This window comes from Cyprinus carpio, chromosome A7, assembly GCF_018340385.1.
Source record: "Cyprinus carpio isolate SPL01 chromosome A7, ASM1834038v1, whole genome shotgun sequence".
Taxonomy (NCBI): domain Eukaryota; kingdom Metazoa; phylum Chordata; class Actinopteri; order Cypriniformes; family Cyprinidae; genus Cyprinus; species Cyprinus carpio.
This window is the reverse complement of record NC_056578.1, coordinates 8,831,235-8,858,006: the sequence shown is the minus strand read 5'-3', so window position 1 is coordinate 8,858,006 and position 26,772 is coordinate 8,831,235. Positions and strand designations below refer to the sequence as shown.

Sequence of the window (26,772 nt, the reverse complement as noted above, 5' to 3'; positions counted from 1 at the left end):
AAATAAGGAGGGAATATGAAACGTGTTTAAAACATATGTGTATCAATAACACAGTTAGGAATGACACATTTGCTGTTTGTTATTTTCCAACGTAGGCAATGCTTGAAACAGCATGCTACTCTAAATATTTCTGTGCACAGTGTGTGAATTTGTGTTGATATACCCAGTATATACTGTGCAGTGTGCAGTATTCCATTCTGAACACAGACTTTTGGATTTTCAGTTCTACGTACAGCTTTGAGTAGCACAAGAATCAATATTTTCCTCTCATTATTGAGACATTAACCTCTATAGTTAAGCCCTACAGGAGGCACCTACTTGATGGCTTTATTTTCTCCTCGGCCTCTCCCCGACACAGACACCGTGTCTGGGGTCCCCGCTGTCTCCACCCCCGGCTTATTCCTCATCCCTCAGAAAGAAAGAAAGAAATGTGAGAGAACAACACATGGAAGGGAAATGGAAGATTGCCTGATATAATTTCATCAAGTGCCATATTTCAGCAAATTCTGTGCAACCGCTGCAAGTCACACGGTTTAATTAATCAGTACAGCTAGACAGATGCAGTGATAGAGCTAATACACACCATCAACAGCCAAAGAGGGGTTTTACGCAGATATTAATGACAAGTCTGAGACCCTTGGGGTGTTTACACACTAGAGAAGCTCTAATGGAGTGTTTGATGGATTGGAAGGCATAAGATGCACTTTGAAGATGTCGAAAGAGCAGGTCAATCTGTCTAATCAAGCAGGAATACAGTGAATTGGATCTGCAAAAGTGGATGCCTATATCAGAATGCATTGCAAAAGTTAACATTTTCTCCATTCTTGAGAAGCTCTAGATACTCTTTCCAAGTAGGAGTGAAGAAATGTAGAAACTTTGAAATCTTTGTATATCTTTGTATATATATATATATATATATAATTTATTCAATAAATGATATCTTATATATATATATATATATATATATATATATATATATATATATATCATTTATTGAATAAATTAAAGAAATAAAGTGCTCAACCACCATGACCAAATTCAAAATAAAACTGACGACTAGGAACACTGTCTAGATAGTAAAATATAATAATAATAATAAATAAAGAGTCAGGCTAAAGTGGTCAAACAGAGTTAATGCTTATTTATTGCAATTAACGAAAATGTTTTTAACAAATTTAGTTAACTATAATAACCCTGGTTTATAAATAAATTTTAATATCTAAATTAATATTTATTGGAAAAAATGATGAAAAATAATACATTATATATATTTATATATATATATATACACACACACACACACACACACACACACACACACACACACACACACACACACACACACACACAAATATATGCTTATATATATGCTTTTTACTATATCATTTATTAATTAAATTTGCAATAAAGTGCTCGTCCACCATGACCCATGAAATAACATTTATTATGAACTGAATGATAATGAACTCTTGAATGTGCCTGTGATGCCTAGGAACACTGTCTAGATAGGAAAATATATGAAAGACATGAAATAGAGACTCAGGCAAATGTGGCCAAATACTGTGTAAACACACATTCAGACAAAATCACACATGCATAGTTAAGCCTGAAATTGAAAAGCTTCATTTCAATGGACATTTGAGCCAAAGGACCACAGTTCAACTTGAGCAAACACTCATATGCTTCCACAATGCACCATATGCAAACAGCCGTGCTTTTGGCAGACAACTGAGACAACTGTACTGATCGATGCAACCAATTACATAAAGGCTAATTACATCATATCCTGTCTGTCAAAGATGCACTCCTCCCCACCATCTCTTGATTGGCCAATCCATCTCAAAGTGATTCTGCAGGTGGAATATTCATTACAAAGCCATCAGCCGCCAGCAGTTGTGTAAGAGATGATAAATGATATGAACGGGAGGAAGAGAGAGGAGCATCTTGGCCTGGGTGCAGCAATAGTCTGCCAGTTTCGAGCATTTAAATTACGTCACCTGCCAACATGCAATCGCTCCTCTGCCATGATCTGTCTACCAATGTAATTAAAGGTAACAAAAGAGGAAGCAAAACAAGAGTGTTCATACACAGGTACAAACATCTTGTGATTTGTGACACAAGTGAGCTCATTTGCATTAGGAGACATGAGTTAGAACTGGAATTGCAGAATTTGAGCCAGGCGGATGCCGAGGATCCGGGGGGCCAGGGGTGGAGCCACTGGGTCTAAGGCCCAAGGCAGAGTCTGGGCCTCGGAAGCGGAGGTGAGGGATTCTCCAGCCATGGCGACGCTGGAGGATGACAGACCCACGGAGCTCACACTATAATGATGGTGGGCCGAGAACAAGCAGAGGGGCTGCCAGACGACAGTGGTGGAGGATGCAGGAGTGGGCAGGAGGTTTGGCATTTGTGAGCCTCCGGGCATTCAGGACTAAACTCTGGATCGGGAGCCCCCTCTAGTCTGAACACAGGAACAGAATGGCACTCTGGAGGAGCGGGCACTGGAGGGTGCTCTCTAGGAGCGGGCACTGGAGGGCACTCTGGACGTGATTCGTTGACTGGAGCCCTCTCCTCTTTGATTTGGCACTTTTCGCCGCACCATACTCAGCTCACCCTCAGCCATGGTGCAGGGGGTGGAGCTCCTCTCCACGCTCACACCATGCGTGGCTCTCTCCCTTGTGCTGAGCTCTGTAGCCAGCTCTTTCCCCTGGACTGACGTCATGACCTCCGGGTCCGTGGCGATCCTCAGCTCTGTAGCTCTCTTAGGCGATGGCTTGTCGGTTGCGGCGGGCTCTGGCTCTCCGTTAGTGGTGGGCTCGGGCTGATGCTGTGAACCGTGGGGAGATGGTGGGCTGCATCTAAATGAGGACACCCCTCTAAAATGGCTCATTCTAACACACCCCCACGTCTACGTCACAATGTGGGAATATTTGCATAATGCCGCCCAAATGTTCACGCAAAGAAAGAAGGCGTAACTTTTATTCTCGCTGTTGTCGCCGCTGCCCCGAGTCATTGTGTTTCTTTCTTAAAGAAAAACAAACTACTTTGTCCTTCCAAAAAAAAGAGGACACGACAAGAAATCAGAGGTTAAGTTGTATTTCAACACTGTTCCAGAACAGTCCAACCCAAATATTCAGATGTGTGCTGCGCATTTTATGGAGGATGAGGACTGTTTCCTGAACCAGTAGCCTACAATGTGTCTGTGCACAAAGGCTGTTTCTATAATGTTGGGCAGTTCAAACATAGCAAGGACAGTCTGGCGCTTCTGACTCACAGCCTGTAAGTAAATTTTTATATTTAAATAATTTGCCAATGATTATTCAAACGCGAGTTTTTAGCAGTATAGTAGGCTTGTTGTTTCTCAAATCACAAATACAGACATGGTTTTATGTTTACACAGTGAGATAAGCAACGCAAGGCGTAAAAAGACAGTATAAGTCATTATAATCAGTAATTATGTATCCACTGGACAACAAATGCCTCGTTTGTAATGGGTTTTATTGATTTTGTCTCATCTAGTGATGTCCGGATTGCGAACAAATCTTTCTATTTAACTGGATCTTCTTAGTGAACCGGTCGAACCAGTTCACCAAATCGAACTGAATCGTTTGAAACGGTTTGTCTCCAGTACGCTCTAATCCACAAATTACTTAAGTTATTTGGTTTATAAATGTGCCTTACACTCCCTCTAACGCGACATAAACAAGTTATTCAGTTACTCCTACCAGTACATTGACTGAATTGCTAAAAGAGAACCGATGATGGGATGTGCACGAGCGGAGCTGCTGGACTGAATCTTGTGCTGCTGGCCTGGGACATGGCATAGTATGTTAAGAGGCATAACATTTTCATCACACACTTGAGGCATTCGGCCAATCACAAAGCACTGGATAGCTGGCCAATCAAAGCACACCTCGCTTTTTCAGAACGGTGAGCTTTTAAAAATTGACGCGTTTCAGAAAGGTTGGGCATAGAGGAGAAACAATAATGTACATTATATGGAAAATAATGTGTTTTTTGAACCTTAAATCGCATAAACACATTGCATTACACCAAATACATGAAATATTGTTCTTTTTAGCAACATCATATTACACCTTTATGTTAAAATTGTACTAATTTTGTTGCATGTTTTAAAAACAGGTTTATATAGTTTTAAATTTTTATTTCAGTTCATTTATTTTTAGTGCAAGTTAAACTTAAGTTAAATGAAAATGAGAAAATGTTGCTTTTTGTTGCGTTGCAAGTTTGCAAATAGCAAACATACACATACATATTGTTAATGTTAATTTCAAGTAATGAATTTTTTTTTATGGTTTTAGTTACCTATAACCCTGGTTTACAGATAAATATTAAAATTGAAATTAAGAATTAATTTATCAAATAATAAATTATATCAAATTACTTCAAATATTATTAAATATTTATAATTAATATATTAATAAAATTATTATTAAATATCTATAATCATTTTAACATTTCTTTTAATTGAAATTAATAAAATGAATGATAAAATTTAAATGAAATTAAAAATGATAAATTAATATTAAAATATAGGAAAAAATGAAAATAAATATTTACCAAATTTAAATATACAAACTATATCATATATTGAACAAATTAGAGCTATAAAGTGCTCTTCCACCATGACCCATAATTTTTTTTAAAATGCTGTAAAATTTAGCAAAAAATTAAATATACAGTATATAAATTGAATACAAAAATTTGAGCTAATTCAACAATTAAATATTAATTTCATGTCATGTCTAGTGTATACTAACATTTTTGTTAATTCACACAGAAAAATACAATGTGTTACTAACACCTACAGAGGTCCTCTGACCTTATTGACCTTTTTTATTTAAAATTTTTTTTATCCCAAATCCTTAAATTACAATTCTGCAAAACTATGATTATACATCTATGTGTCATGGGCTGTGTCAGAGAGGAACGACGGAGACCTGGATACTCGAAACAGTCTTCAATAGATCCAAAAACACAGGGAACAGGAGAAGACACATGGACACAACATAGTCGACCAGACAAAGAAGTAACGCACAGACTGGAACTAAAATACATGGGGTGATTAGGACTAGAACAAGACACATCAGAATCAAATGAACAATCAGCGAGAGAGAAACTGGGTCACAGAGCACATGGGGAGGGAAAACACAGCACAGACAGTTCATATTCCTGACACTATGAGAGATACTGTAACTCACCGCTTTTGCCTTTGAAAGACCTTTGGCTTTGAAATGACAAAAGTACAAGCAGTACTGGAAATTGCTTGGTGTGTAGTTCTGCCAGTGTAAGGTCAATTTGCATGAAGAACATACAATTAAAATTAATGAAGAATAGCTGGTCTCATGCATATTATCCTGCTCATTAACACCGGGTCAACTTCACATCCAGCTATACTATTTTAGAGTTAAAACAAAGACTGCTCAGAGAGACTGTGAAATGAATCAAAGCTGGCTGTACAGTTGACTATCGCTTATTGGACTGAACAATATAACCACATTTAAATCTTAAAATCCATGAAATCTTTCTTGCATAAATTGGGGTGTTTTAGAGTTTTAGAGATTATTATGCATGTATTACGTTTTAAAAAAAAATTAAACAGTTGCACTTGCATTAATTACTGTATGCACAAGAACATGTATTAAAGTAAATAGAGGTCATTATTGTTTCATGTTGAATTTAAGATTAATACTAAATGCAAAAACTAAAATAACAGATAAATGATATTCAGTTTCTGTTTTGGTCCCATAAATGGTCCCATAAATGAAAAATAATATATATATATATATATATATATATATATATATACCTACATATATATATATATACATACATATATATATATTATATATATATATATATATATATATATATATATATATATTATATATATATATATTAGTTGTTTAAGATAAGAAATGCTAGTGTACATCTCTGACAGGCATGGAGTACGCTATCAAGAGTGAAAAAAAAGGGAAAGAAAAAAATCAAGGAGAAAAACAGCAAAGGCAGACTAGGAGTGGGTTTTCAAACAGAATTTACAATCACAAAAGAAAGGCGAATGAGCATGGGGAAATATGACATCATCGGCTGATAGAGAGAGTGAGACTGTCCGTAAGAGAAAGCCAGAAAGAAGGAAGGAGATCTTTCATAGGTGGTCTTTCTCACATGTGAAGAGCATCCTCAGATCTCCTCATTGACACTCCTTCACCTGCATTTCTCTCCATCATCTTTTGTTACATGATTCACTAGTGAAAATGATCCCTAACAGTCATATCGGAAAGAAATGTGTTAGACAAAGAGAGATGGACAAGTAACTACCAACATAAATATGATAAATGAAATGATGTTTGATAGAATGAGTGATGAGCTGACAATGACAGAATGATACACAGATACACAGAAAGATTGATAGATGGATAGATAGATGATAGACAGAATGATAGAAGGATGGATGCATACAATGATAGAAAGAAAGATTGGACAGAATGATAGAATGATGGATGGAAAGACAGAGGCATGGATGGAAGGATGCATACAACAATAGGAAGATGGATGGATGGATAGACAGACAGATAGAATAATAGATAAAGACAGACAGAAAGAGGGATGGACAGAATAGACAGACAGAAAGAGGGATGGATAGATGGATGGATGATACATACAATGATAGATGGATAGATAGATAAAAAGACAGGCAGAAGGATGAGCGGATACATATATGTACAGTAGATAGATAGAGATAGAGAGAGAGAGAGAGAGAGAGAGAGAGAAGGATGGATAATAGATGGATGAAAGAATGGACACACAATGACAGAATAATAGATATAATGATGGATGGATGGATGGATTTAGAGAGAGAACAACACAATAAGTGATGGATAGATAGACGGATAGACAGACAGAAGGATGGATGGATGAAATGACAGACAGACAGACAGACAGACAGACAGACAGACAGACGGACAGACAGACAGATAGACAGACAGACAGATAAGATAGATAGATAGACAGACAGATAGATAGATAGATAGATAGATAGATAGATAGATAGATAGATAGATAGATAGATAGATAGAAATAATAAGCACAAACTGAAAACAAGTCATCACAAGTCATGGATGTGAACATGGATGGAAGGGTTGAAAGGCAGGAAATAAATAAAAACAGAAAAGAAAAAAAAGAAAAAACAGACCTTCTCACATTATGAATGTACAACATTTGAAATGAAATAAAATCATTCCAGACATTAACTTCGGCGAACTTTCTGTACAATTCAACATGCTGATCTCTAATCTCTCCACAGAGCCTCAGCTTCTCCAGATTCAGAACTGGATCAGACAGAGAGAAACTTTGTAGTCTTGACCTGAAACCGCCCAGCACTGTCAAATCTATTTGGGAGAAGGAGAGTGCATGCAGTCTGTCGGAGCGGAGCAGAGCGTGGGGTGTTGTGGGCAAAAAAACATATGAATCATTAGTGAGCCCTGCAGCGCGGCAGTATGAGGTATGAGAAACAAAAAGGCCAGAGAGACTCTCTCTGTGCAGCCTTACATAACACATCCCATCTTATTCACTCATTAAGATCAGTTCTGCTTCTGCTGATCAAAAGACTGACCACAGACACTTTCATTAAACCAAAAACACTAATCCTTATTTACAGCAACAGTCAAAGTCTGTTTGTAAAGGAGTTTGTATCAGGACGACTCATGGCTGATGTTGGCACAGGTGAAAGAAAAAATTACTTTTTGCTTGAACCAAGGAAATCACTTACACTTACGTTTTTTGGATTGTGATATTTTTTACTTGACAATCAAGCACATTTTACCCTCAATTTGTCATTATTGCCATGCAAAAAAATAAATAAATACAAAAAAAATGTCAGTAATAAATAAATCAACGCAATGTGCCAATGTAAATAAATAAATAATATGTAGAATTCATACATACCTTTGTAATGCCTTTAATTTTGTTGATTTGAATAAAACTGGGTCTTTCTTCAACAGGACTTTTATTTCCCAGGACTTTTATTTTTATTAAAACTAACAGATTATTATTATTTTTTTTTACAATTTACAAAAATACAAAAATGCTGTCTTGGCAACTAAAAAATACAATATATATGAAATGTATTTCATGAAATAATGCATTTAAGTTCAAGTACTAAAATTGCCAAAATTCAAACTGAAATAAAAATACACTAAACATAAAAATAAATAGAAATATATCTAAAAATATAAAATAATAAAAATATACAAATAAAAGCTCATTCAAAATTGTAAATAAATTTATAACAATATATAAACCATACACAATTAAACAATAACATTCAAAACCTGCCTTCATGTATTTTTCCTACTTTTCAAATATGTTACTTATAGATTGTATTGTTTTACTCACAACCTTACAATCTTAAAATATTTAAAAAAATAAATAAAAAAAAACAATATGACATTTAACTTGTTTACCAAAGAGACAAGATGAACTATAAAAGCAGTAAATGTCAATTATGCAAAAAGTGTGTTATTAGAATAAATATAATTCTAGCAAAGAAATTAAACTTAGCAAGACACACTTAAGAAGAGACACCCACTTTTTTTCTCAACATGTTTTCATGAGATTCACACTTCTAGAAATCAGTCACATATGTAATTTTGCATTAATGAACAGCTTTTGCAGATTCCCAGCTCCCAGGACAACATTCCCAGTTTCCCCTCAATGATGAGCCTGGTCCACACCAAAAGCTCTATAGTGTGAAAACACCATTATTTTGATGACAAAACTATTTTGCTAATCATTTTATGGTCACCAAACAGCAATTAAGACCAGCCTATGAAAACAGAGGATGAGAGAACAATCACATTCTGATTTAGACTGAAAAATACAACGTCTGGAAATGACAAAAGAGGATGAGCAAAAAATGCTCAAGAAAATGAGCCGAATAGCATGAGCGAATAAAACAAGAAGCGAATTTGTAATCCCTCATTGTAATAACATGAAGACGGTAGATGCCCGCAGGCCGGGCACGTGGTGGGGAAGCCATTACTGAGTGTAATTAAAGCTTGAAATCTCTTTTTAGCCACCCTGCAGTCTTCCCGTCTGCTTCTCACTCCTCCTCACATTTCCTCCGTCTGGCCTGCGCTGACCATCTCAAAACTGATCACTCCTCTCAGATGATGAATGGAAAACATAGATTCTGTATTACGCATGCACGGTTGTGAAACGATGCCTCCACATTCGGCTACTCTACTAGACAAAAAACAAGTGACACATTAAATGTGTTAAAGGTAATTAATTTTGAATAATAGGTGATCCGTTTGGGAAGAGCGTAATTCAATTAAAGTGAGCCCAGGTGATTCATTTTGTTTGTGGATTCTTTTTATCAACTGGCTATTAATCAAAAAGTGGGTGTAATCTCATTTTCATGTTTATATATAAATCATTTAGCCTAATTATTCTTTTTCCTTTATACATGTTCTTTCCTCCCTCACCATTCAGTCTCATTTGGCCGCCTTGCGCTGAATTGCTTTACACGAGTTGAATGGCAAATCTTGTTTTGCAGAGGCTGAGGCTGAACAGAAAACTACAGGCTCAACAGCTAATTATCCAGACAGAAAATTAGATTTACAACTGTTGAAAGACTATCTGTATGGAGGTCTGATGTAAACACAAACGAGGGCACATCATGCCCCCCTCCTCCTGCTACTATACTAACAATACGCTGTTAAATCCTTCCATTGCGTTTTTAGTTTTTCATCAATCTATTTGTGTGCAGAACACCAAATTGTGGAAATGGCAAACAAAAATAATTAGATGACCCCAAGGCAACTCCCTATTTTCTTCTATTTTACAACTGAGCACCCAACACAGATATAGTATGTTTAAATTTCAAACTTGATGATATGTAAACTTCCTGTGCAGGAAGTGCCATCACTCACCAATTTGCGTTGACACCATCCACAGACCCCGCATAGCGCCACCAGCCACACGACACACACTGTTAAACCCACCGATACCAGGAACACACTCAGAGACAAAGAACCTGCAGAGAGACGATTGCTTAACGTTAGAGCTGTTAAAGTTAATGCATTCACTCTGCATGTTGCTGTTAACTTTTCGTTAACACATTTTTTCAATCTGAGTCATGTCACTAGCTTACCAACATGCTAATGTCAAACTCTCTTGGAAACAATTGAGAGTGCATGGTGCTATTTATGTGGCACACAGAGTTGACTAAGTGACTCACAGCTTTCTCAGGCATGTATATCCTAAAAAACATTTCAAAATCTCAAAAAAAAAAAAACATCTGTCAAATTATTGCATATGAGTTATAATGCTCTCAAGTGTTTTATAATGATTTATAATAAAATAATATAAAACTTAAATGAAATAAAAAAATTAAATAGTATGAGTGAGATACTATATCATAAAGAAACATGCTCTAAAAAATAAAATAAATATGAAAAAAGTGTATGCGTGATGAAGTACATAGAAGAAACATGCTCTATAAATAAAATAGCATTTGAGTGAAGGTCTCAAATAAAATTCTAAAGAAATATGCTCTATAATAAAATAATAAAACAAATTGAATTAAATATTGTATGAGTGATGGAGGCCTCAAGTACAAAATCCTAAAGCATGCTTAATAAAAGAATATAATTAAAATAATAAAAATAATAAATACAATTAAAAACTTAGCATATGAGTATTAAATTACATACATAATGAAGAAACATGGTTTAAAAAAATATTAAAATATTGCATGAATGATGAAGGCCTCATGTACAAAATCCTGAATACACATATTTAATAATAAAAGAATATAAAGTATAAAAACTAAAAGAATAATAATAAAAATAATAATAACAATAAAATGCATGTGAGTGATAAATGTTACCCTGGACCACAAAACTAGTCATAAGGATCAATTTCACTAAACTGAGATTTATACATCATCTGAAAGCTGAATAAATAAGCTATGATTTTTGGCATAAAAGAAAAATCAATAATTTTGACCCATACAATGTTTTTTTTTTTTTTTGGCTTTTGCTAAAAATATACCCAGTGACTTAAGACTGGTTTTGTGGTCCAGGGTCACAAATGCCTTAAATACAAATCCTAAAAAAACATGCTTTATAATAAAATAAAAATAATCTATGCTAATAAATGTTTATTAGGCATGGGGGCACATCTAATTCATTATTTGATTAGGCTGACCTGTACTATACTGCCCCATTGGCATTTTTTAATTAGGTAACAAAACTTTTTTTGAAGGACAGAAATTGATTTCTCTGGGGCAGTAGTGAAGTGAAAGGGGGGCGGTGAAATAAAACGCAGGCAGCTGCTCAGAAGAGTGATTCATTTTCACTGAGATGTGCAGAACGGAGAGCAGCCGTGTAATCCAGTTAAAATGACTAAAACATGTGAAATATATTACAGTCTGGTCCAATACAACCGAACTGACCCCGTCATGAGAGTTTAGGTGAGGTCTGAGTCACAGCATGTCCGTGAGACTTTCAGAGCCGAGGAGATTTAGGTGGAAGATGAGGAGACGTGGTGTTGAAGACCAGCAAAATGGAAGAGCTCTGAAAGAAAGTGATCACCTCTTTCTTATTTCCTTTTGAAACTGGTGTTTAGAAGCACAGTTGAAAAGTTTGGAAGGGTAATACTTTAGATCAAAAAAGTGAGAGAAAATCTGACAGTAATCTGGTAATTGAGAGGGCGAGGAAAAAGAGGAAATAATATATATTGTGGAACAAAAAAAGAAAAAGAGCCGTAGAGATTCTGTCAGAAAGGGGGCAGAAGGGAGCAGGATAAATGATTTTATAATGCCTCTAAGAAATATAAAAATGAGGAAAATTACAGTGAGAGGAGAAAGAGGAGATAAATGTGTGCGAGAGAGAGTGTGTGCTGAGGTTATCTTTTTATTTAATGGTATCAGATTATTAGTCTTGTGTAGCCAGACGTCTGACTTACAGTATAAAGTCTGATTCACATCCTAGCTATGAACCGCTCACCTAAAACGAGAAGAAACCGCCTGACTGCACTGCACTGAGAAAAAAGACAATAAAAAAGCTTTAGTAATTAGTATTTATTTCTTGTTTTTCCAGTACAAACTTCTCAACAGCCTTATACAAGATACATTTAGAAGTTAAACTGTGTAAAATAACAAACTTAAGGTAAGAAAAATTTACTTATTTCAAGATGTATTGTCTTAAAACAAGTCTCAGTATATTATATATAGCTATTTTATGCAAGTAAATAAAGTTACCTTTTTTTTAGGTATTTTTATTGGAAATGAAGAAATGTGCTTAAAAAATTAAAATAGTGTGTAATAGTAAAAATCCTAAAGGAACATGCTTTACAAAAAGAATAAAACAAAAAGAAAAGAAAAAAGAAAAGAAAAAAATATTGTATAAGCAATGAAGGTCTAGTACAAAATCATGAAGAAACAAGCTTTATAAAAGAATATAAATAATAAAAGCATACAAAGTACAAAAATACAATAACAAATAAAACAAAAACCAGCAAATGAGTGATGAAGAAAACTGTTATAAAAATAAAATAAAATAAAATAAAATAAAATAAAATAAAATAAAATAAAATAAAATAAAATAATAAAGGTGTATTAGTGGTACAGGTCTCAGATAATGAGCACTTTTTAATTGTATTCATTCATTTATTTACTGATTTGGGAAGCATTTTATCTGAAATGGATCACACCAAAATTAAAATCCTGTATGGGGAAAATAAATTATCAATTATTTTTCAATAATAGTGTGAAACTGAAAGAAAGCATTGGGGGAAAACAGATGATCATAGTGAATTTCAGCTTCATTCCTGTGGACATTTGCATTCACCTGTGGATATCTTCATTGTGTTGGTAACACTCATTGTACTGTGAAAGACGAGAAGCCCCTTCTGGTCTCAAGTGTCTCTGAGGGGTCATATCTAAAAATCACTCCCCATTGACTGCACCATTAGCAACTTTATCTAGCATTTCTGGCCTTTCAGAAGCAGAAACAATGAGAGGGAAGAAAGGAAGCAATATGGAGAAGACGAGAGAATAGGATCAGAAAATGACCCGAGACAGATTTGAATGATTACTCTGACAAGGCAAAATTCAGAGCTGAAAAACTGGCTCCTGTTTCATTAATAAGTGTGAATTTGAAGTAAATTGGCCATACTATAAAAGAAGTTAAACTGGAATTACAGGAAAAGGAATGTAGACTAATAAACAATAAACATTTTTGTTTTTCAAAACTTTCAAACAAGGCTTTTTGACTCGCTTTTTGTCAAAATTTGTATTTCTGGTTAGAAATTAAAGTTAGGGGCCGTTCACACAGAACACGTCTTTGCATCTAAAAACATGAAAGGGAGCGCTTAGGAATGAATAAAAAAAAAAAAGCACTACACAGAACACCTCTGCCATGTTACTATCATTACTATGACATTGATGAGTGGTGCTGCGTGTAAAAGTTGAAATTCTTTTAAAGGGGACATCGGATGCAAAATTAACTTTTACATGGTGTTTGCATATAAATGTGTCTTAGAAGTTTGTGGACACAACCACATAACATCATATTTCCACCCTCATTTAGTTGTATGCTGATTGCCATTTTCACCACGTTTGAGCAGCTGTAGTCTCGTAAGCAAATGGATGAAAAAGTAACCATAAGAGTCTTTGAGATGAATCTGACATCAGAGCAACTGAGGATGCAGTGGATTCGTTTTGTTTTTGAAGGTAATGCACCCCTGAATACACAAAAAAATGGAAGAGAGGGGCGGGGTGAGCAGTAACTCATTATCATTTAAAGAGACATGCACCGAAATGGGTCTGTGAACAGAGCTGTTTTTGAAAAGGTAAAAAGGGTGTTGTTTTACATGATAATTGAGGAATTTTAACCGAAGTATGTTACAGACATTTCATGAAGACCCTAAAGAATCTTATCAACTTGCGGATAATGGGCATCTGAAATACCCTTTAACTTGACAATGCTTCTTAAAAACACGGCGCTCATGTGCGAGACACTGCAAAAGACATGAGACACAAGAGCTAGGGTCATGCGTGTCCGTCTAGTGTGTGTTTACATAGAAAAAGAATGGAAAAGTAGCGAACTGGAATGAAAAAACGTGTTCTGTGTGAACGTCCCCTAACACTACCTTTCAAGAGTTTGGCATCTGTAAGATTCTTCAACGTTTTTAAAAGAAAAGAATGCACCAAGACTTCATTTGTTTGATCAAAATAAAGTAAAAAAATTTATAAATATCATATAACTTAAAATAGCTGTTGTCTATTTGGATATATATTAAAAATATTATTTATTCCTGTGATCAAAGCTGAATTTTCAGCATCATTACTCCAGTCTTCAGTGTCACATGATCCTTCAGAAATCATTCTAATATGCTGATTTGCTGCTCAATAAACATTTGTTTTTATCAATGTTGAAAACAGTAGTGCTGTTTACTGTCACTTTTAATTATTTATTTTTATGCATCCTTGGTGAACACACACACACAAAAATGACTGACCTCAAACTTTTGAATAAGAATTTCTTCTTATTAATTTTATTTTATTTTTTTAATTCTACTTTACATACAAATTCAAATGTACAAACTGAATGGGAAATTAAAAGTCATTCTCAATTAAGTTCTGAGTCCCGGTCTCTAATCTGTGTTTTGTTATGACACTACATATATACCACAAGCCAATCCCTGAATGACAATTGCTCCTCACCTCTTAATAAAGTCTGTTATGAGACACTGGCCCAAATAATAACATCCCTGTGGCCCGGTGCATTTTGGGTCATGGCAACGTGTGACAAATGGGGCCGTGCCATGTCTCATTGGACATTTCTTAAGCAGTGGCGGGAAAGATTCTGACAGGGCTGTGCCAAAGAACTGACAAGATTATTTGTGGTCAGATCCAAAGCAAAGCCATGAGAGCAGTGTGTGATGGGACGTCTGAATGGGCATAATGGCACTGAGTGATAGACAGTGACGGATTTCAGCCGAACTTTCACAGCTGATGATGTACAGTAGACACATGATTGTATACATAAAGTGATTTAAAGGAATAGTTCACCCAAAAATTAGAATTATGTAATTTACAGCTGTTTGTCTATAAGCATCTCACTCCCTCAGCCACACAAATTAACTATTAGAATAACAAGGATGAATGATTAAAACTCATTAGGCCTCTGCAGTGTCTGCTGATAAACATTTACTGTTTTGGAACAAGCCCAATCTTACAATACTTGCTCATCCTGGATGGCAAAAAACAGGTATTTTAGCTCCCCTGTCGTAGAAAACCAATCGTCTAGACGCTTGTCTGAGAGCCCCCTATGGATGTCTTGTTAATAAAAAATATTTTATGAAGTTGTAAATAAAACAAAGATTATTAGAGTGTTTTGCAAGAAAATAGAATTTCAATTTTTCTACTTCAGAATTTCATCTTTAATTCACTGTTACTTGCAGTTTCTTTGTAATTATTTTTTAAATTTACTGTAAAAAAAAAGAAGTCTTTCATTAACTGATACAATGTTAATATACCAACATATTGAAGTACTAGTATCTGTGCAAAGTGTCATTCACACAGATACTTAACACCATCATGGTAACATAAAGGATACTGAAATAATGCAATAAACATTCATTAAACATTAACAACATAAGATGCAAGATAAAACCCTAATGCACACAAATGATAAGAAAAAACTAATAACCAGTTATTTCAACAACAACAACAACAACAACAACAACAACAACAACAACAACATCAACAACAACAACAAAACGTCATGCAGTGAATTCTGGGAACGTCATTTTACAGTTATATAGTTACAATTAGACTTATACTTTTTCACTTTCAAAAACTGAATATTACAGTTTTTACTGTATCTTTTATCCTAAATGCAGCCTTGGTAAGCAAAAGACATTTCTTTAAAAAAAAAAAAAAAACATAAAAAAACATGATTAAACATCTATCTATCATAGATCAAACATATGTCAATATATTAGATATATTTTTATCTATTATCATTCTATCTATCTATCTATCTATCTATCTATCTATCTATCTATCTATCTATCTTCACATGCAAAAGCCATTTCAGGTAGTATTGTATCATTGTATCACACCATACTGTATCATATCCAAATGGCTTCACTTATTATTAATATGATGTATTACGATCTAATCAACCTTCAAGTGCAGTGGTTGAAATGCATTAGTACATTCTAGAACAATGCTTTCAGATTGAGCACTGGTTTCAGGTCCACAGGGAAGCTATTAGTAAACCATGTATCAACAAATGATGTGAGTGCCCTTAAAGCAGCTAAATTGCAGCGAGAAGTGGGGCCACTTTGATCTGATCAAAGAAAAAGTGCAGACTGCGGACAAAACAGGATAAAAGCCAGAGGGGGATACTTCTTTATCGGCTGCTAAAGATCGGGAAGAATCACAGGGCAAAGGACCAGGTCCAAAACATGGACCCTGACAGCGTGTCAGAAGCGAGCGCCGCCCAAACAGCAGGAGACATCAGCGTTCAGGCGCTCTGGGTCTCCAGCAACCTACTTACAGATGGGCCGGCAGAGACTGGAGCCCATTCACAGACCTTCATGTCTGCACAGCACGTCAAGAGGCTTATTTAGGCTAACTCTGCCCCCAGCGCGGTCCCCAAAGATCCAGCTGTCTGCTGGTGCCATCAACTCAGTGTCTATATGAGGAACTGCATTTCTCATCACTGGGAGATGAAAAAAACTGGAGTAAATTAATGTATTTTTTCATTTATATTGGGGAAAAAATTACAAAAATGGATAGAAAAAAAATGGAGCAATCAATTTTTTTTTGTGATAGTGTACAGCAGCCTGCTATTTTTACTATTTTATTTATTCACCCTTAATAATAATAACAACAACCTTTTTTTTTTTTTTGCATTTTTCATATTTATAATTATCATAATTTTTTTATTATGTAGTTTCACAAATTTTTATTTCCGTTTTAGTTGTAGTTATTTTAGCACATCAAATTAATAAACTAAATGAAAACGAGAAATGTTGCTTTGGTAACCTCTTGGCAAATAAAATATTTCAGTTAACATTTATTTGATTTCATGCAAATGTTTTAAAAAGTAAAATGATTTTATGGTATTTTCATGAAAAAACTGTTATTAAAAATTATTGAGGAAAAAAGTGAATTATTGAAAGTGAAAGTGAGTTTTTCATTAATATTTTAATAGTATAGATTTTATGAATATTTTTAATTAGTGTTTACTTAAATATTTAACATTTTAATTATAGGAAAATATTTATTCATTTTAGTTTTTCATATATATGTCTATATAGTGTTTTAGCTTTAGTTTATTATTATTTAAGTAAGTCAGGTTTTCTTATTTTTGTAGTTATTTTTAAGTTGTTATGGCAACTTCTTGGACAAAAATAAATTATATATATATTAGTTCATGTTTTTTTTATTTCAAGTAACATTTTTTGTGGTTTTAGTTTTAGTTAACTATAGTAACCCTAAATAAAAACACCGTTGATGAAAATCTGATTAGGAAAAATTATCTGAGAGAAAAAAAAAGTGAAAAATAAAAATGTTTTGTAAGAAGGAAAATGTAAATAGAGCAAATAATATGACTGTACTTATGTTGAGCATTTCTCTATCATTGGGAGAAACTGGAGCATTCATATTTGACAAAGACAAAGTGTACATCAGCCTCCTGTTTTAACCCTGTATTTGTCCTGACATGTTACTGGGAACACGTTGCCTTTATAATAACAACCTGGCTAGCAATCTGAAACTCTCTCTCGGCGGTGATGAAATAGATGTAATTTGCCACATGCTTCAGCAGGGTGGCTTAGCAAGAAACGTCTGACTCAATAAAGACAATCAGGATGAGCCAATCAGAGATTATGTAATACGGAGCTATGATGCCGGACAGCGGCCCGGACGATCCGGCTTTCCATTACAAGATACTTTCCATCTAAAGATGATCATATTACACCAAAGAACTTCATCTATTTTTAAAGCAAAATGTCCTGCTGGGATTTCAGCAGTCACAGGTACTTTGCTTGAGCCTGGATGCTCTTGCTTCATTTGGGATTGTTATTATTACGATTCCCAAGCACTTCCCCTTGTCTGCAGACAGTCCCATCCCAAACTCGTTCCATTAAATCTCATTATTCAAGAAAATCACTGACATAAATGCTAACAAGAGTTTTTTTTTTTTTTTTTTTTTTTTTTTTTTTTGACTGTCAACAATAACAGGTGGGGAAAAAAAAGATGCATCATGACTTCATTTACACAATTTGAATTAAAATCAGTGTTATTTGATGAAAATTATATCATAGTTTATTTATCATGTTTATATTTTGTGACTGTATTTTAATTGAGGTATTTTTTTCGTTTTGTGGTTTTTATTTGTATATATGTATATATGTTAATATTCATTTTTGTTTCAGTCTTAGTTTTAGTTAATTCAGTACATCAAGTTAAAATAAATGAAAATGAGAAATGCTGATTTGGCAACATTTTGGAAAATAAAATGTTGAATTACTGTATATATATATATCAGTCAACATTTATTTTATTTCAAGTAATGAATGTTTTTATGGTTTTAGTTTAGTTAACTATAATATCCCTGATTAAAACGCATATTGATGCAAATCTGATTATGAAAAATTATTTGAGGAAAACAAAAAGTGTTTTCAGAAGAAGAAAACTGTAAAAAGAATGTAATATATAAGAATAGGAATTAGTTATATCCACAAAATAAATGTAATACTATAACTTGAGTTATATGCAGGTAAACAAATAAAATATTTAATCCTTTTTATTTACATTTGTTTCATTTTGGTGGTTTTTATGTTAAAATTGTTTATGTTAATTTCATATTTTTTTTATTTAATTATTAACTTCTAAATTTAAATACATTTAGAAGCTAATAATTAATAACTAGATTTAATTACTTGCTTCTAAGAGTATAAACATATATGCTATTTTAGTGTGTTTTCATGAAAAAGAAAACCTTGTAAAATTGAATAGCACTCACAGCATTAATTGAGTGTTTGGCTGCACACACACACACACACACACACACACACACACACACACACACACACACACACACACACACACACACACACACACACACACACACACACACATACACAAAACATCCGACCTGAAATCGCTTCCTCTCATTTTTCCTCTCTGAGCGAGACCCAGAAACACAGATTCTCACAGCCTGTACTCAAAGATGAATCAATGAATCCAAAACAAGTTAAAAACGGGATCTTTTTAATTGATTTCAAACCACAACTCAACACAAAAGACAAAGCAAGGGCATATTAACTTGCTCTCAATGTTTGGTTATGGAACATAATGGAATACAACAAGCAATTTGTTTTGAGGAAGCAGTAACATGAGAAGTGCTAGCAATATAAACTTTCAAACATCGTCCAGAATAGTACAAGCTAGAACAGGGAGAGATGAAAAAATAGTAAAAGCATTGAAATAGTCAGCAGGATGCAGTAAAGTGCTCTCATTATCAACTGTGCTTTTCTCATCCAGTGTGTGTGGTAGAGTCCAGCACAGCTATGGACACTCAACTCCCAGGAAACATACTGACACATAAACACCATGAATTGAATAAACGCGTCTTCCAAACAGTGTATGAATGGAATATAGTGGACTGACAGCTGTGTGAATACAGCTATAGAGCAAAAGCACGTCTAGATTATGAGCTGGAGGCGACCTGCCAGCCCTTCTCTGCGTACAGGACCCCTGAAGAGGCCAGATGGGAGCCCTGCTGCGCCCCCCTGCAGTCACGACACACACAGCCAGAATATTCCTGCACAGGAACATGTCCAAACTTACAGCTTGTGCTTATTTTGTGCCACCTTGTGCTTTTCATAAGCTGAAAAATGTGCCTTAATGTGTTGAGATCCCGGTAAGATATCTTACAGATAAAACATACTTCATCTCAGTGACTTATTTTATCTTTTAAATTGATGGAGACCAGGGTTATTGTCCACAACTAAAACTAAAACCATGAAAGCAATTTTCTTTAGCTTAAATAAATGTTAACTGTAATATTTATTTATCATTTTACGCCATATCAGCATTAAAGGCTATATTCATAGCAAACACAAGAATAATAATATTTAACATAGTCTTAACAATAATAATTCAGTGAATTGTACTAGGGGTGTCCCCAACTAAGGATTTTCATAGTCGAATCAGAATTTCCGAATCTTCCCGATATTCGACTGATAGTCGAATCATATGTTTGGGGGCGGGGCAAATACATTACCAAAAGTCAAGTAATACGTTAACACACAGGGAAAATGTGTAACGGACGCCTCGCAGATACAAACGAGGTAAATAATGTTTTATGTTTTGATTAAGATTACAGTTAACATTAAACGTCAGCGAAACACAGCAACTTTTTTTTTATAATAGTGTTCTCATTATAATTTGTTATGTATATGACAGTCCCAGTTATTAATATTCTGCATTGTCGTTTGTTCTGCTTGCGGTGCACGCTAAAGAGATAATCACGTAGTAGTACAATAAAGTGCTTTACTGCAGCACAACTCAACTAAATGCATTTTATACGAGATAATATATACACAATATATATAAACCGGCTGAAATGTTTTGTAATCACTTGTACCCTACCTGACTGAAAAAAACAGTGCCTGTGTCAGTTTGAGTCTTGTTAAAGGGGTCATATGATGTTGCTAAAAAGAACATTATTTTGTGTATTTGGTGAAATGCAATACGTTTATGCGGTTAAAAAAAACAAAAAAAAAAACATTATTTTACACATAATGTATATTATTGTTGCTCCTCTATGCCCCGCTTTTCTGAAACGTGTCGATTTTTACAAAGCTCATCGGTCTGAAAAGCGAGGTGTGATGTGATTGGCCAGCTATCCAGTGTGTTGTGATTGGCCGAATGCCTCAAGTGTGTGACGGAAATGTTACGCCCCTCACCGTACTGTGATGCCGTCTACCGGCACAATGAGATAAAAAAAAATAGACCCATTACAATTGAGGCATTTGCTGCATCCAGTGGAGACATAATTATTGATTATAATGACTTATACTGTTTTTTTACACGTTGCGTTGCATATTGCGCTCCGTAAACATAAGACCATGTCTACATTTATGACTGGAGAAATGACAAACAACAAGCGCTACTAGTGAACTAGTGTCTTTATATTAAACCACATTTGTTTGCATGTCCTGTTAACTTCATTTGATTTGACTACATTTCAAGATTAATTAAACTGTTAAAGATTTACACATTCATTTGATTACCACCATTTTTGATAACAAATTCAAATCATAATATTCAATAATAAAACACAGAATCCAGAAAAATTAAAACAGACAACACAGAATTTTTGAAAAGATAAAACACATGACCCTATAAATGTTAATGAATTCAGTTGATTAGATTATTAAAACATGATTAAACAATTGTAAATTCATCCAGATAAAGATAAAATGAAAAACAAAGAATTTGGGAAATAATAGAATGGAATATATATATAAAAAAATAATTAATTCAGAAATAATTAATAACATTCACCCTATGGAAACCTACACACCTCTGCACTTTCCCTCCATCCAACTAATTTCATCATCTTTCTGCAATGCTTGCACTCGTCTTCATTTATTCCCTGTGTGTTATCCACCAATAGGATAAAATTGACCTTAGATTTAGTGCCTCAAGGTACAGTCACATTGACATTTGTTTAATGCAATACTTGTAAAGCTTTCCCTGTCTTTATACATAAGCAACACTTGATATATATGATGCTGAATCCTCTCAGTTTCTCAGTTTCATGCTCTTGTGACGGTCTGTGTTTCAAAGCTGTCCGTTCATTCAGACAAAGTGAGCTAATCAAACACAGCCCAGCATTAGGAGAGTGAGATACAGCCACAAATGAGGCTGTAGTTTGCATACCGTAAGAAAACAAAGTGATAAAATGAATAAGTCTGCACTTACAACTAGTCATTTCTAGCTGAATAATATTTTAGAGCTGAGTTTACTGGTAAAATGGCATTGAAATTACAGTTTTAAAAAGAAGAAAAAACAGGCTGTTTCAGCTGCTAGTGTTCTCAATGCTTAGCTGATAAGACATCCTTGATTTACCATATTCACCAGAAATATCACACTGATTAATTACATAACTAATTTATATAGAGCTCACATAAAGGACTAATATATATATATATATATATATATATATATATATATATATATATATATATATATAAATTATAATTAATTTCTATATATAGAGCTCATATTAAGGAAAAATAGTCTGTCTGTTTCAATAACACATTTCAAATTATATTTCAGCAATATTTAAATGTCAAATAAATATATTTTGGATGTTCAGACTAGTTAACACAAACACAAAAGTTTAAATAAATTTAATTATTTGAATTTATTTAAAATTATTTTAATGTTATATTGTTTTAATAAATGCAATAAATAAATAAAATAATATACAATATAAAACAAAATACAAAATGTATATTATTTAAATATTAAATAATTTATATTTAATCTATATTTTATATTATTTTAATTTATTTTATATTATTGTATATTGGTTTTATTTATTCTATATTCAAATAAATAAAATACGATTAAATAAATTAAATACAACTCTAACATACAATATAAATTAATTCAAATTATATAAAATATAAAAAATATATAATATTAAAATATAAAAAAAAAAAAAAATTTTTTATTATTAATTAAAAAAATAAAAAAAATTTTGTTTTATTTCCTTTTATTGTCATTTTTATGTTATAAAATAAATTCAAAGAATACAATGCAAAAATAAATAAAATACTAATAAGAATAAAATAAAAAGTCTTCTAATACAAAATATAAAATTAATTCAAATTTTAATTTATTCATTGTATATTACTTGAATATAAAATAAATTCAAAATAATTTTGCTTTATTTTATATTCAAATAATATAACATTTATATTATTTTAAATTATTAAAACATTATATATATATTATAAAATTAATTTGAATAAAATAATGTAAAATAAATAAATAAATTAATAAAAAAAAAAAAAAAAAAAAGCCAAATAAATAACATTGGCAAATCCAGTGATTAGTTATTCCTAATCACTGTACATTATAAACACCACTAATAATAAAACCTGCGTGCCGTTACACCTGGAAGTTACATAAAGCTGTTAATCAGAACCAGTCATGTCAGTCAGAGCCTACTAATTTTATGGACTGAGAGTGTTTGGCCTGAAGCTGAGACTAACTCTATACTGATCCACCAGCTAGACCAGCGCCAAACCAGCCTGGACCTGGTTTTGCTTTAAAGAGGGAGAGAAACACTACATCATCAGAAGTAGAAGGAAGGGAGTGGGGATATCATGAAGAAAGGTAGAGAGAGATGAGTTAAAACAGCCAGATGCAGGATGGAAGATGAGATGAAAAGACCTGAAGTTAAGACGGTAAGTGCTGTTGAGGATGGAGGAGGGTGGGAAGGTCAGCTGGGAGTGAAGGATGAAGGGGAAAAGGGGATGAAAGAGAAAGAGCGTGAATTAAGAGCAGGATGTATGTGGGTAGAGGACACACAGGAGCGAGAGAAAGAGAGAGCGATGGCAGCTCATGAAGGAGTATGACAGATGAGACACTGAGTGCCACTTGACTGACAGAATACAGAATGAGAATGAAGGAGGAATGAAGGATGGAGGAAATAAATTAGTGGGAAAGGAAAGTTTGACGACTTTGGTCTGTTGTATGACGGAAACACTCGCTCCTGTAGAATATCATGTGTGTTTTTGTGAGTTTATATGCCCTACTGCAGTTTAGTCACCATGAGATGCTCATTAAGAGTGTCAATAGGGCTGGGAGGTATAATAGGACATATAACATGGGTAACGCTTTAGAAGAGTTTCCCTCAATAAACGTCTAATTAGCTGCTTATTAATAGTTATTAAGGTAGTTGTTAAGTTTAGGTATGGGGTAGGATTCAGAGATCTAAAATATTAATATGTGCTTTATAACTACTAATAAACAGCCAATGCTAGTAATATGCATGCTTGTAAGCAACTAGTTAATAGTGAGAATTGGTCCTTAAAATAAAGTGTTAACACAACATGATGGTGGAAATGTGCTACACCAAAGCAGATACTGTACAGTGTTTGAGCAGTTTTCAGTAGACAGCACTCATTTAATAACATGTGAAAATCACTAAGAAACATAGCAACTTGCACAATTCTATAGTTTGGAATTTTAATATTTGCATCTAACATTGTTTTTTCCCTGCTTTCCCAATTCAATCATAATAGACCAATTAAGAGCCAGTGATTTATAACACACTTGGAAGATACTGTATAACTTGGTTGCATCAACCTGCCATATTATTACGGAAAAGCAATCGTTTCTGACATTTCACCATCTTCATATAATGGCTAGTGGCTCAATAATAACAGCTGAAGCGGGACGTTCCTGTAATTTGAGGAAATAACACAAGCAGCGCTGTACTGGGAGAATCCGAGCCTGTCACGAGCAGTTTAAGGGATGTCGTGATGATGCATTGCATGTTGAATTTGAGGACACATCCTTTGAACTGATTGGAATTGAATGAGACAGACTGGAATGTTTACAAATGCCATTTCACAGTCGACTCGAATGGCTGTTGAGAGGAAGATGCCGCTCGTTTATCACCGCCGCAGCTGAACGGACGACTCAAAACAAAAGCACGTCCCTGAGACGGACAATTCGGAAAGTGATGTAAAGATTGTTAGCTGTTCATAACCGATATTTGAAAAGCAGTCATGGTGACTGCTGAAAAATCAGTGTTTTTAGAAGGGCTTTAAGTCACATCTGCTCCCTCAGAGCACCGTGAACACAACTGTAAAGCATGCATTGACAGAGCGTTTAGTGAACACATGAGCCCACATCTCATAAGCTTCAGCAAAAACAATCTCCCCGAGGGTGTGAGAGTGTTACCACTGGATCTTAAATTGTCTGTAGAAAATGTGAATGGTGTTTGCCAGTGCGGAACTCACTGCCATGATGCCAATGTTGTTATGTGGTTGCTAGGCAAAACTTAAAAAAAAAGTGCTAATAATAATAATAATAAATCAATTAATAAAAAACAACACAGTATTAGGGTACAATATTCAATTCAACTGAATTCAAGTTTATTTATATAGCGCTTTTCAAGATACAAATCGTTGTAAAGTAACTGTACAATATATGTCTCTACAATATATTTATCAATATCAATGGTTTTGAGGTTGTTTTTTTTTTTTTTAAATGCTACATTGGTGACCAGAAGCATACATTCCCTGTACGAAAACAAACCTTTTTTTATTTTTATTAAAAGCTACATTGGTGACCAGAAGCTGTAAATAAAGATTTTATAGAAGTTGTAAGTAAAGAGTACATTTTACAACTAAATATTATTTCATTCTTTCCACAATTTATCAGTTAACTATTTGTGAAATTTACTATCAGTTCCAACACCATATTTTTTCTCTCTCTCTCTCTCTCTCTCTCTCTCTCTCTCTCTCTCTCTCTCTCTCTCTCACACACACACACACACACACACGTGCGCGTATACACATATAAATAAATATAATATAATCTCAATTAGAATTTCTGTCCATCCAAAAGTCATAAATGCTGATTATTTAACAGGCAAACAAAGCAGAATAAGCGGTTATGATAATTAAAAAATCTAGTTTACTTGCTGCTAAGTGCCTCAAATAAAACTCTGGATCTTTCAAAGATTTAACCTGGAAAATGTCTTCAAAATCACATGTAAACATGACGATTTTCATGCAAACAGATATGCTGTCCACAGTGGAAACTCTTTAGCTCTGTATATTTCTGCTTTGTGTCAGATTTTTAAAATCACACCTTGTGTAAACTTGTAAAAATAGTACAGAAAAAACTCAACTGCATAAAACCTTTTTTTCCTGTCACTGTTTTATGATTTCTGGCATTGTGGCCAGTGGGAATGTGTGTATTTGTGTGTGTGTGTCTAGCAGCAGGCTGATTGAGTGTTTGTGATGGCTGAGTCCATTGCAAAGAGATTGAAACATAAATACATCTGAGATGACCATCCTACGTATGTGTCCTCTAGCTGTCTGTCTGTGCTCCTCACATTGGGCCCCAGAGGGCCTTACAGTGCCTGAAGACTAGAAGTAAACCTACTTCTATGAAGTCAGCTGTTTCTGTCAACATCTGCATAGAATGGGGGGGAAAAAAATTAATAAATCTGAAACTTTTGAGGAATCAATGCACCAAGCATTTAACAGCTCAAAAGGGAGATGGTGCAAGGAGAAGCTCTCAAACAGATCAGTTAATTAAAATTAATTAATTTTATGTGCATTTATAGCAAAGAAGGATCTCCTCTGGAAAGATTTCAAATTTGAAAAGTGGCAGACAATCTGTGATTTTGCTTAAAAGGACACTTCAGTCAATAATCACAATTTCATTAGCATTTACTCACACTCATGTTGTTTAAACCATGTATTTACTATGGAATTTACTATGGGAAACAAAATTCTATGTTAGACAGAAGATGCTGATTTAAGCTCAAACAGGACAAAAAAGCACCATAAAAACTGTCCATTTGAGTCATGCACTATTCTCCAAATCTTCTGAAGTTATACAATGGCCTTGTGTGAGAAACAGATCGAAATAAGACGTAGGATGTGATTGACTGATAATTT

The 26,772-nt window shown here is 34.0% G+C and overlaps 1 protein-coding gene across 1 annotated transcript in view; it reads right to left on the bottom strand.

The window, feature by feature from the left end:
- LOC109063025 (synaptotagmin-7-like) overlaps positions 1–26,772 on the bottom strand; it is a 100,997-nt gene that overhangs the window by 53,927 nt on the left and 20,298 nt on the right. The window contains 2 exon segments of the mRNA XM_042759494.1: positions 319–410; positions 9,954–10,057. Of these exon segments, the coding sequence (XP_042615428.1) occupies positions 319–410; positions 9,954–10,057 (196 nt within the window).